This window comes from Silurus aristotelis (genome assembly GCF_946808225.1).
Source record: "Silurus aristotelis genome assembly, chromosome: 8".
Classification (NCBI taxonomy): Eukaryota; Metazoa; Chordata; class Actinopteri; order Siluriformes; family Siluridae; genus Silurus; species Silurus aristotelis.
This window is the reverse complement of record NC_139581.1, coordinates 27,583,108-27,596,139: the sequence shown is the minus strand read 5'-3', so window position 1 is coordinate 27,596,139 and position 13,032 is coordinate 27,583,108. Positions and strand designations below refer to the sequence as shown.

General features: G+C 38.6%; 2 protein-coding genes across 2 annotated transcripts in view; one reads left to right on the top strand and one right to left on the bottom strand.

Moving 5' to 3' along the window:
* Positions 1 to 13,032, top strand: part of dpf1 (double PHD fingers 1) — a gene marked incomplete at its 5' end in the record, with an annotated part of 72,063 nt that overhangs the window by 22,107 nt on the left and 36,924 nt on the right. Inside the window, 3 exon segments of the mRNA XM_083548934.1 lie at positions 7,219 to 7,379; positions 12,575 to 12,682; positions 12,875 to 13,002. Of these exon segments, the coding sequence (XP_083405060.1) occupies positions 7,219 to 7,379; positions 12,575 to 12,682; positions 12,875 to 13,002 (397 nt within the window).
* fbxo46 (F-box protein 46) overlaps positions 1 to 13,032 on the bottom strand; it is a 143,652-nt gene that overhangs the window by 129,236 nt on the left and 1,384 nt on the right. The window lies entirely within an intron of this gene.

The following is a 13,032-nucleotide window of genomic DNA, read 5'->3' as shown; positions in this document are numbered from 1 at the left end:
TGTTAGAGTATAGGTTTGTTACAACAGTACACTAGTTAGCCAAAGTCCTGAGACTCGGGAATGTGTTTATTTGAAAATTGCGTGCCAATCTTTTTCCATGCTGCTGATTTTCCCCCTGTGAGATTTCAATGAAATCAAATTCATTTTAACTTGTATAGCACTTTTAAGTTTGTCACTAATGAGCAGGTCAGTGCCGAGTGTGGCAAGGAAAAACGTCCTGAGATGGCACGAGGAAGAAATCTTGAGAGGAACCAGACTAATAAGTGAACCCATCCTTATCTGGGTGGCACTGAATGTCCATTCATTACAGTTCCATCGTTAAGCTGTGCAGTGATGGGCGCTTAAATGCAACCTTTGGTCCTGACCAATTATGGTAGACTGTTGATATTAATTACAGTCCAAATTAGGGTTGCAAAATTCCTAAAATTTTCAAGACTGGAAACATGCCATGGAAGTTAATGAGAATAATGGAAATAAACTGGGAATTTACAAAATTGCAGGTTAGCCTATAACAGGGAACTTAAATTTAGTGAAAATAAATAAGGATAATTTTTTTTGAAACAACCAGAATGCAGTTTCTTAAATCCTGTACACAATATAATGTTAAAAATATCCATCTTGGGGGTTATTTACGTAAATTACCTAAATATTAAAAACATTTATGTTTAAAACTTGTGCTGTGTGTAATCTTTTGTGCAATGAAATTATACTAACAATTAAAACAAATTTTATCCTCTGTTAGTTTGCATGTCAGCTTATGACCAAACAAAATGTTTATTTTTATGTTTGTATATGACACAGTATATAAGTAATATATACATTTCTGTAAATTTGTAATTATTTTCCATAAATTTGTGTAAATTTCCATAAATTCCTTGTAAGTTCTAAGTTGTAAGAATTGTAAGTTCCCCAGATGAAGTTCCCATGGAAAGTTCCCGGAAAATTTGCAACCCTAGTACAAATCCATCCTCAAAGTTCTTGAGTTAGTAAATTCATGGATCTTTAGGCTGTTGATGTGGAAGATTTTAGATGTTTGTGTATATTTGTGTCGGTTTCCTCCACCCCAGACCCTCTATTACCCCATTAATGTTTGTCAGTCGAGGAGTCATTCAGGTTTGTTCTGCTGTCATTCGGTGTCATTTAGCCTCCTGTGAATTGGGCTTAAAGGAAGGAAGTTCTTCACTGCAGCACTAATTCGCTATAGTGATGTCACAGGTTATTTATTCAAAACTCAATTACTGCTTTGCTTTGGGTGTTGAATGCCACGTTCTTGTTTTTTTTTTTTTTTTTTTTTTTTTTTTTTCATAAACTGTGACAGTGTCATTTTATCATACAGCTATTTTCAGTTGTTGATAAAGTGTTGTGTGAAAATGATTTGATGCTCAAGGGAGATAAGTGGCATCCATCGAATGGTGAGGTGGCATGTAATGAGTTTCAGGTTTTTCTGGCGATTATTAGAAGCCCACCAGCAGGCAGAGGATGAGCGAACAAAAGAACAAAAGCATTAAAAAACACAAAAAAGAGTCACATGAGAAAAAAGGTCACACACTTGCCAACATTATTCTAGCTAAAAACATTAGCATTTTCCCTAACGTGTTAGCTGGAATGTTATTCATTCTGACCATATAAACTAGTTGAATGGTATTGGCTAGTATATTCGCTTTGCTTGTGTCACAATACAGGAATTCATCATTGGGTAATGGGGGAATTTGAATTAGTTTGAGATTTAGATCGTATCCTTAAATGCTACGTCACCTCACGTCACCTCACAGCGATACAGATTTACAGATGATTATGAGTAAATGTAGTGAGGAGAAGGTAAAGTTTTTTTCTTCTAGTCAGATAACTATTGCCTAAGAAAGTCATGGTTGTACAATTTCCAGTTCCTAATCAGACAGGTTTATTACAAAATGTAAACTTGTAATGGGAATATCTTTAAAATATACTTGTTTGGAATCATAAGGGTGGCAATAATCCTTGCATACAAAGATATATTTTTTATTTTTGCGATTATTTGATATCCATAAGCAATTTTGTGATTTTTTTCCCCCACAAATTTTAAAGCATAAATACAATTTCACAACGTCATTTTGCTAATTTTTAAAATGGGTGCCAATATTAGTGGAGGGCATCAGGCACTTGTAAAGCAAACTTTAAGAAAGAAAAAGCCAGGAGTGGAAAGAAAAATAATTTCTCTCAGGCAGAAGTTGTAGTAGTTTTGACTCACATATAGGAGAATTAAAAAAAAATTGCATATTGTATTTCGGGAAGTAAATGACAGCTGGCAAGGTCTAAACGTTAAGAGAAATTTCAAAGATGATTTCGGGGTCATCCAGCCAGTGCAGAATATATATTAAGGTCAAAAGTAATAAAAAAGTTAAAGTCAAAAAGTATTACTCTGGTATGAGTCAAAAAATATTATTATAAAAGTATTCTCTGCTATGTTGGGCCATTTATACATTCCTTCACATATTATATACAATTCAATATTTATTTTATTCAATAGATTTTATTTCTATAGTGCTTTCACCATGATAATATTATAAAGAAAGGCCAACCAAGGAGTGTGTGATGTGTAATGCTCTTTCTACAGTCATACAGTCAGTTGGACTTGTGTAACCAGGAGCTCTTGAGCAAATCATAAATTAGCTCAACATCTGAGCTCAGTATAGATTTAACACCAACTCCTTCATGCCAGAGCCTTTAAATGTTAAATGATGGAGAAACAGCGTATGTAGAATGTTATTTTAAGTATTGATTAAGAGTTTGTTTATTCTCAAAGTTCAAAGTCCGAAATCTTCATGAAGTGGGATCCAACTAGCGCTGGGTTGCTCTGGATCTTTACAGGGTCCGCATCTTCTCTTTGAATGACCAAATCTTCATGGGGTGGGACACAACTGGAGATGGCACAATTTCTATATGCCTCTGGATCCTATTGGGGTTGCCATCTTTTTTGAAGGTCTATTTTATAAACAACATTTCAAATCCTGAGGTACCAGTGATCCCATGAGGTATCAGTGATCCTGTACCTGTTTTTCTGGAGCTGCCTGAATCATTCTGAATCAACATTTTTCTGGAGTTTGAAGGCAGTAGATGGCTCAGGCTGAAGATCCATTGAATTACAGAGCAACTCAAAGAACTATGAGAATGGATTTGGATTGTACATAATACTACAGTCTTCGACAACGGTGTAGGCCTGCAGGTTGAATGAACAGTTTGCATTCAAGTGCCCATCAGTGAACAGTTAATTACCTTAATAAAGATGGAAATAATGAATGCACATTCGGTGTCACCCATATGAGGATTGGATTCTCTTTTGTGTCTGGTTTCTCTCAAGGTTTCTTTCTCATATCATTACATGGTGTTTTCCGTTGCCACTGTCACCACTGGCTCACTCATTAGGGATAAACTTATAAAGGATTTCTTGTAACTTATACACATTTTTAAAACTGCTTTGGGGCGTGTCTATTGTTAAAAGCATGACATTAAGCTTACAAATGTAATTATGGCATTATGAAAAATAGAAATATTAAAATATTAGGACAATATGTAATAACTGACGGGTCCAAAAAATTTAGGGCCACTGAGATCTTTCACTTTAAACCCATGTAAACGTTATTTTGATAATGGTGGATTTCTGCACGGATGTCCCAGTACTGTTGTCCATATAGTGTATACGAACTCGACATTGTAATCCATAGGTAATAAAGAAGCAATGCAGCAAATTATAAGATTAGAACGATCACTAGGTCTTTTTATGTATAAATGTACACACACACACACACACAGGGGTACAAAATATTTTATTTAAATGTATAAGATTTTTATGAATAACATTATATTTTATATATTTTTTTGTGTAAACACGTTTTAGACATGCACATTAATGGAAACATACAAAACATTAACTTTAAGGATAATTAGCTTAATCTAACAATCGAAAATCTATGAAAGCTAACCTTCGTATATTTATTCTGGGAAAAAACGTTTCTGTGACCTTACTTTACCACTATAGCAGAATTGAGTCATGTATAATGCTTGATGAAATGCTCAAAAGAATACAGAGTGAGTGTCATGGTTGCCAAATAGGGTGCAGGGCTTTGACTCCTATCGGCCACTGCTTCACATGACACTCACATCTCATGTCTGTTTGTGCCTGATTTACTTTTATATTTAATCAATGCTTGTATTTAATCTGTACAGCGCTCAGGGTCAAGCTTTTTCTTTTTCTAGTCACTGATAGTTCCCTAATTCATTTAATGTCATTGCCTTGCTTTGCTAATCCTCGTTTTGTTTCACTGTTAATATTTCTTAGGCTCTATGATGACATGTATCCTAACAAAATGTTCAGAATCATTGCCAGAAAAAACAGCCCCATAACATAAAACGCCACCACCACATTTAACAGTGGGCATGAGGTACTTTTCCATATGGTCGCCTCTTAGTTTGCTTACTAAACCCACCACTGGTATTTATTGCCAAAAAGCTCAATTTTGGTTTTGTCAATTATGGTAGTGGTAGAGGTTTTTGTCTTGAAACCCCTTTTGTATCTCTATTTTAGTGGGTTCTTTAGCTCACCCATGGGTTTTCAGTAGGGTTTAGACATACTATAGTAAACTAATAGTTTTATCAATACATTCAGTTCAAAGTCCCACTCTAGGTCCTCCACTGTGAACTCTCCTCTTTAGCTCACCCACAGGTTTTCAATATAGTTTAGATCCTATTGAAAACCTGTGGGTGAGCCAAGGAGGGGAGTTCACAGAAGAGGACCTAGGACTTTGTATTGAAAGTATTGATAAAACTATTAATTTATTTACTGTCTGAACCCTTTTGAAAACCCCTGAGTGAGCAAAAGAGGAGAGATCACAGAAGAGGACCTGGGACTTTGTATTGAATGTTTTTGTAAATCTATTAGTTGGGGTTAAAAAGTTTAAATCTAAAACCTTAAAACATTGAACCATTTTTGTTGCGATTTAAATGCATGTTTTGGATCATTGTCCTGCTAGAAAATTCAACCATAATTAGCTGTTATTTAAATGTTATTTAAATCAGTGGGTCTATAATGCCAAACAGTACCACAATATCACCAATCCTTCACCATGCAAAACATGGGGATTCTATTTTCATCTGTATAGAATTTTTTACTCCAACTGTTTGTTGCCAGAAAGCTATATTTCTGTCTGTTTGTGTTTAGATAGAAAAAAAATATATATATTTGTTTCCTTGCATTATATTTAAAATTGTGCAACACAGCTATAATGTTGTGTAAAATGTTTCTGTCGTCAAAAATTTAGGTTATGTATGTAACCCTGAAGGAAATGAAAAGCTGTGTCACAACGCTTTGGGAATGCTTTTGTGTTGTCCATACTCTGAATAACATGTGTAATCAGTGCAATGGAAAGGCTAACATCACTGGCGGGTAACGTCACAACCAGGAAGCTATAAAAACCACATGCAACGGAGCGGCACTTGCGTCTGAAAAGGAAGGAATTGCTTCTCCATGGCGTGGTTTTGTGGCTGTTCTGTGCGTGCACTAGACACAGCCACTTAAGCTTTCCTGGCCTGAAGGGGAGGAGGGTTGAATGCCTGGAGCACGACTGGTCGTGGGACAACTGAGGGCACCTTGAAATATACCCTGGATTGGGATAAAGAAAAGCACTGGCCATGCCAGGGTTAACTCCAGGAGAGTAGGGGACACGGAGAGGGCCTAAAGGTCCCCTAATCTCTTAAGGGAAGAGATGACCGGCAGAAACACAGTCTTAACTTTGAGGAACCTCAATTGCATCTCAGGCAAAGGCTTGAAGGGAGGCGCAGACAGGGCCTCCAAACAGCGGTAAACACCAGAGGCATCAGCCTACAGATACCGTGAAGAAACTTAAGGGAGGGCACTCGTGGAGGGCTACCAGGTTGCAAACCACAGTCTGCCTGGCCACTACTGGGCCACCGAGAGGAGACGAACTCTGTCCCGGCGAACTCTCTCTAGAACTTCTGGGAGCAGCGACAAAGGAAGGGCATACAGGCGTAGCCTCAGCCATGCCTGCACCATGGCATCTAACCTTTCAGAGACTGGGTGAAAAAAGGACCAGAGGGGACAGGAGCGGTGTCTTTTGAGTCGCAACAGATCCACTTCGCTATATTTACTCCACCATTTGTGGGTGGGGTCCCAATTCCCTGGACCTCAGGCCTCAACGGGGTGTCTGCTTCCATGTTTAACCGCCCTGGGATGTGCGCTGTCCACACGGAGAGCAGCTTCTCTCTGGTCCACAGGAGGATCTGGCGTTCCAGCTTGTATAGAAGGCGAGACCGCCGGCCCCCCTGTTGTTGACATAGAAGATCACAAATGTGTCTCTTAGGTCTGATGGGAAATGCTTTAGAACCTGAACAAAGGGTGTGCCGAGATGGGGCCCCTTCCAAAAACCTTGGACAGAGCGTTCGCGTAAACATGCGAGTGCAATGTGCGCAGTCAGCTCCCTCAAAAACCGACCAAGCGTGCACGGCTTCCAGGCAAGCGACACACAGGCTTTTAAACCGTAATATAGCAGTGACAAGGAGGAACACACAGCCGAAAGGAGTGCTTACTCTTCATTTACACTTTATTTATTTCTCCATCGCATGTGCTTTTAATTGCTTCCTGGTCATGACGTCACCCTTTCCATTGGACTAATAACACAAGTCATTCAAAGCGCGGTCAACGAGGAAGCGTTCCCAAAGTGTTGTGATGCAGCTCGAGTTCCTGAAGGTTGATTTAGCATAGTTTCAGGAAATATTTTCCCAGAAGCCAAAGATTATCCAGAACACACCCAGGTTCATGTTTCTCATGCTGCCAGATTTCTTTTAGGGCCAAACTTGCCTTTATGCCTGAAAAAGCAGTAGCCCAGAAGCTTGGAATATTAAAAAAAAAAAAAAAAGTTACATGATCTACATTTTATTAGCAGTTTAATTGTTTATATATTTATTTAAAAAATTTACATATTATGCTTCAAAATTTACTTACATGAAACAGGCTTTTTATTTGGATGTGTATGTTTTTATATTTTTGACAAATTGTTTTTAATACATGATACACTTTTGCTTTAAATATTGAAATGTGTTTTTTCCTACATGAACAATTATTTTGATGTCAGATTTTGATGGCGTTTATTTACTACAAAGAAATAGCCCTAGATCAAAAAAGCTTTCACAAAGCCAGTATGCAATCAACTTTGCATCTCTTTATAGCCTGGGCGAGGAGTTTTATCGTGAGGCAATTGAACATTGCCGAAGCTACAACGCTCGCCTGTGTGCCGAGCGATCCATGCGCCTGCCCTTCCTGGACTCACAGACCGGCGTGGCACAGAGCAACTGCTACATATGGATGGAGAAAAACCATCGAGGCCCGGGTGAGTATTTAAACACTGGTGTTCATTGAACAGATATGAACTTAAACAATATCTGGGTATTGGAAACCTTGGCAAAGTTCTCCTACACGAGTTCTTAATTTTCGCTGATATTTCACGTTTTAGAGTAACAGGAAAAGATGCAAGTGAGGCAGGTGATTCATTTACTCTAAATCAATGCAATTTCAAAGATCCAGCCTCTTTATATAGATTCATTCAGCTTCAGGAGGCACTTCATTAGTGTGCTGGTGGATCACGGAGTCTATCTTGGGAACACCGTAGGACTCCTTGAGTCAAGAAAACATACTGAGCAAAATGTATACAAATTCACACATAGGAATGGTTTTTAGCTTCGGACATTTTGGTAAGGTGTGAGGAAATCTGATAATCCAGAGAAAAACCCAAACAGATATGTGGAAAACATAGAACCAGAGAATAACCCTTGTTTTGGATTGAGCTAAAAATGTTTTTTCTTTTTTTTTTTTTTTACAGAAACTATGAGGAAAACCAAAATTTTTTGCAACAGAAATCATATAAGCACAGACAGGTTTTCAAAACTTGTGCTTTTTTTTATTTTTCTTGGCAACAGCATTATGGGTTAGTCAAAGAAACTTAGAACTGAGCATCAGAAAATAATAAGGACATATTCCTCGGTCTTGCACACATGCAGTAATACCGGGAAAAAATGCGGCGGCAGGCTATTCCCAAAATGCCGCTCTGCTCTTAAAGGATCCACAACATGATTCACCCGTTACACCATGTAACAGGCACTGTCTTTCGTTAAAGCCTGTGTAAAGTTCATTAGTTTCAGTGTAGACTGAACCGGGCTGCACCACATCATAAATATGGATGATGTTCCTCTGACGTTTGACCTGCCGCTCACTCGGACTGTCTACAGGAAATGCAAATCATTCGTCACGCTAAAAAAAAAAGGGCATGAAAAAACACACTTCACCTGTGTTCTGAGCTGCACGGCATCGGGAGAAAAGATTCACCGATGGTGATTTTTAAACGCACGATGATGCCAAAAGATAAACTTCCGAGAGAAATTGTTGTGAAAGGAAGGAGGAAGACAGTAAACAATGACTTTCCTGGTAGGCTACTGTTTAGATACAAGCCGTGTAACAGACATTGTCTTTCGTTAAAGCCTGTGTAAAGTACATTAGTTTCACTGTAGACAGTGCGGCTTATAGACAGGTGCGGCGTATTTATGTTCAAAATAAAAATCTTTGTCAAATTCAGTGGGTGCGGCTTATATATGGGTGCGCTCAATAGTCCGGAAATTACGGTATATTATATACTAAAAGATTCAAATATTTGAAGTGCATTCTTTAGCTAAATGTTTATGAACACAGTTTTCCCCAAAACTGTTGCCACAGTAGGAAGTTGGAAGTACACAATTGTATTAAATGTATTTGTTATACTCTAACATTACATTTTTCCTTCTCTGGAAGCTCCAAAATCCAGTGTAATGCCTTCCAGGAAGAGTATATTTTATTATATTATATTATATTTCCACATAAGGATTATCCGCTGTGGCGACTCCTAATGGGAGCAGCCAAAAGAAGAAGAAGAAGAAGAAGAAGAAGATTATATTTCCACATTAACTTTGGAATAACGGCAATTTGGCAAAGATAATTGATGAAATACTGCTATTTTTGCGGTGTATACAGTGAATATTGACATTCTATTAAACTGACAGATTTTTCCCAATGTAAAGTGGAAAATCTAATTAAATTATAGGTCAGACATTTTCCCATTTTTACCACAACTGTCAATGTTTTCCATTATATTGATACGTACGTAACTATAGTATTCAGTTAATGATTCATTTTAATAGTAGTTTTTGAGTATAAACTTTTGATGGACAAGTTTGTGGACCCCTGACCATTAAAATCCCTTTGAAACATCTCAATCCACATTTGGTCTCCATTCGATGCCATAATATCCTCCAGTCTTCTAGATGTTCCACTAGTTTTTGGAGTGTGTTCTGGAGATTTGTTCTCTTTCAGTTACAAGGATGTTAGAATAGTCGGGTACTGATATAGTTGAGGTGAGTCCACTTAAATCTTTTACTCCAAGTCATGTGAAGCATATCTTCACGGAGCTGGCTTGGCATCAAGCTCCATTTTTGATCTTACAGTTTGGGAAAGAAGTCAGGTGTCCCAATGCTTTTTTCATATTTAAGATTTTGTCAGGCTTGTCCCCAAAAGACACATGAATTACATTTCTCATTAGCATGAACCATGTCACGTGATTTGATTAGCCGTGTCAGCTGTAGGCATATGAAAAGCACTTGGTAAAAAACACTAATTCAATCAGTTCTCAACTGTTCAACAAGTCAGAGAACTTACTCTTACTTAATAATGAACTCATTTTCTTAATCGGTGCTGCTACTTTTAGACGGATTAGCGATCACTACAGGAAGAGCGCTTTCATTCGTCAGTGTGTTCTGTATGCCTTCCATCACTGTCTGCCATCAAACAATGTCATTCTTCACAAAATCTCTTCTCAGACTGTCAAAATATGATCGCTTCTTTTTAACTATGAGGCGCTCGAGCTACTAATTGATATCCTTGGCTGGTAGTTTGACATAATTTTTTTTTAAAAAGCTTCTTATTAAACCTAGAAAGTTACACAACTTAACTGGCACAACGGGCATAATATTCCAGTACGTCTGTGTCCGTTTATACAACATGAATTTTAAAGTATAAAATTCAATGTGTCTGCAATGGGTTTCCTCTGGGTTCTTCGGTTTCCTTCCAAAAAAAAGCACATAGGTGGTTAGGCTACACTAGATAAAGGCATAGTTGCTTTATACTTGATTCTTTGCACATAACAATGATGTTAGGAAGCTGGGGTCCGAGCACAGGGTCAGCCACGACACAGCGCCCCTAGTGCACAGATGGTTAAGGACCTCAATAAGGGCTCAAGAGTGGCATCTTGGCGATACTGGCACTTAAACCCGATCCGAATCTAAATACTTTATTGATCCCACAAGGAAATTGTTAGGTTGCAACAATAATTGTAAATGAAATATACTTATTGAGATATACACTTTATTGCCAAAAGTATTGGGTCACAAAGTCATAAGTACGGTATGTGCTTTTTTTGAGCATCACATTCCACATGTAGCCCTAATTTGCTCTTAGAATTCCCTCCACTCTTCTGGGAAGACTGGATTTTGAAGTATGCTTGTGGACATTTGTGTTGATCCGCCACAAGTGTGTTAGTAAAATCAGGTACTGATGTAGGTGAGGAGGCCTGGGGTGCAGTCAGCGTTCCCAAAGGTGTTCAGTAGGGTTGAGATCAGAAATCTTTTTCTCCAAACCATGTAAACCAGATATTCATGAAGGAGAATGCTGAGGATGAAGCCACCAGAAAGGAGAAAAAGAGGAAGGTCAAGGAGGCGGTTTAAGGATGAGTTGAAGGAAGACATGCAGGTAGTTGGTTTAAAAGAGGCAGATGTAGAGGACAGGGAGGTATGGAGATGGATGATCCGCTGTGGCGCCTCCTAAAAGGAGCAGCCGAAAAAAGGAAATAAATGTGGCATGAAATATATCTATATCTTCTGTATCTATATCAGACCATCTCATAGTTCTCCTCAGACTGACCAGTGTTGTATGTAGTGGGTGGGAGGAGTTGTCTAAGATGTAATGTACTTTGGACAGCATCTTCCTTTCAGACGCTATAATCAGAAAGTTCAGCTCCTCCCCAACAACAAGTTTAGCTTCTCTGTGTACACAACCGATTCATAATTCCAGTGGTGAACAGTCGTTCCTTTGTTTTTTTTTTGTTTTTTACGAGGATAAAAACTTAACTGGTCAAACACACAGCAATCCACCAATCAGGGTGGAGCGCAAGTTTTAAACTTATTTTGATTGGCGCTTTGTGGTATCTATTCACCAAAACTAGCAGTTCAGCATGAGTTCAACAGCAAGCAGAACATTTAGAGAAGAGTAAATGATGGAAGAAACTCCTGACTCGAATTTGCCAAAAAACCCATGGCCTTTTTTAAGGTAGTTGAAAAGAAGGTTTTGGGCTCGTAATCATTTTTTAGATATCAATCAGTGTTTGACTCATAAATACCATAATTTCCGGACTATTAAATGCACCCAAATATAAGCCGCACCCACTGAATTTGACAAAGATTTTTATTTTGAACATAAATACGCCGCACCTGTCTATAAGCCGCAGGTGTCTACATTGAAACTAATGAACTTTACACAGGCTTTAATGAAAGACAGTGTCTGTTACACGGCTTGTATCTAAACAGTAGCCTACCAAGAAAGTCATTGTTTACTGTCTTCCTCCTTCCTTTCACAACAATTTCTCTCGGGAGTTTATCTTTTGGCATCGTCGTGCGTTTAAAAATCACCATCAGTGAATCTTTTCTCCCGATGCCGTGCAGCTCAGAACACAGGTGAAGTGTGTTTTTTCATGCCCTGTTGTTTTCAGCGTGACGAATGATTCGCATTTCCTGTAGACAGTCCGAGTGAGCGGCAGGTCAAACGTCAGAGGAACCTCATCCATATTTATGATGTGGTGCGGCCCGATTCAGTTGGGGCGCATCTGATTTAATATAAAGAGTTTCATTGGTTCACCTGAACCCGTTCGGCAATTTCATTGGTCTAATGTTATGGGGTTCAGTTTTTTGGCTTGAAGCTTGTGCAACTGGGAAAAACCCAGGAAAAATCCATAAATAAGCCGCTTCGTTGTTTAAGCCGTGGGGTTGAAAGTGTGGGGAAAAAGTAGCGGCTTATAGTCCGGAAAATACGGTATATATATATATATTTTTTTTTTTAATTTGTATTTTTTTTTTTAGTACTTTTACTCAAGTGGCAAATACTTTTGTACTTTTACTGAAGTGAAAGTAAAAAGGGACACTTTTACTTTTAATGGAGTCCTAATTTACCTACTGTATCTGCACTTTTAATCAAGTACATAGTGTGTGCACTTCATCCACCAAACAACAGATTCCTAAAACATGCACTTTATGTCTATTAATAATCGTCGTCTCATGTTGTCCCAGGCTCCATGATCATGGGCTTTTCTGGTGTGTTTAGTCTAATATGCTAACATTCTATAATGTACAGAGTCTCACCTTGCCCAGTAAAACAATGAGTCAAGATGACTGAATGAATCAACAAACAAAGAAACACATCTGTAACTGTTTGGGTTGGGGGTCTGGGTTGCAGGTGTGTCCCCGGGGCAGCTCTACACATACCCTGCTCGCTGCTGGCGTAAGAAAAAACGGTTAAACATCCTGGATGATCCACGCCTGGGACCCATCGAGTTTAAAATAGGTAAGAGACAGACGGTTGATAAAGTGAGCGTGGTATCAGCTGCGGGTTCAGGGGCTGCAATGGTTTTGTAGAAGAGCATAATTTGACGATCGGCCACAGGGATATACATACAGCAATATAGACACATAGCTGAAAAAAGTTTGCAAGTAATTGTGGTATTATTGATATGTGTGTTTGTGTGTGTGGGATCAGACTACGAGTCTGCACTAAAGAAAGAAGGAGGTGTTCCTGAGGGTCCCGTCCTTGAGTCCCTGCTCAGCGGAGAGTCTTTAGATAAAAAAGTCGAGACGAAGGAGGAGGAGGCCATGAGCGAGTGTCAGGTGAGCGATTTTAATGAATTTCACTTTCTG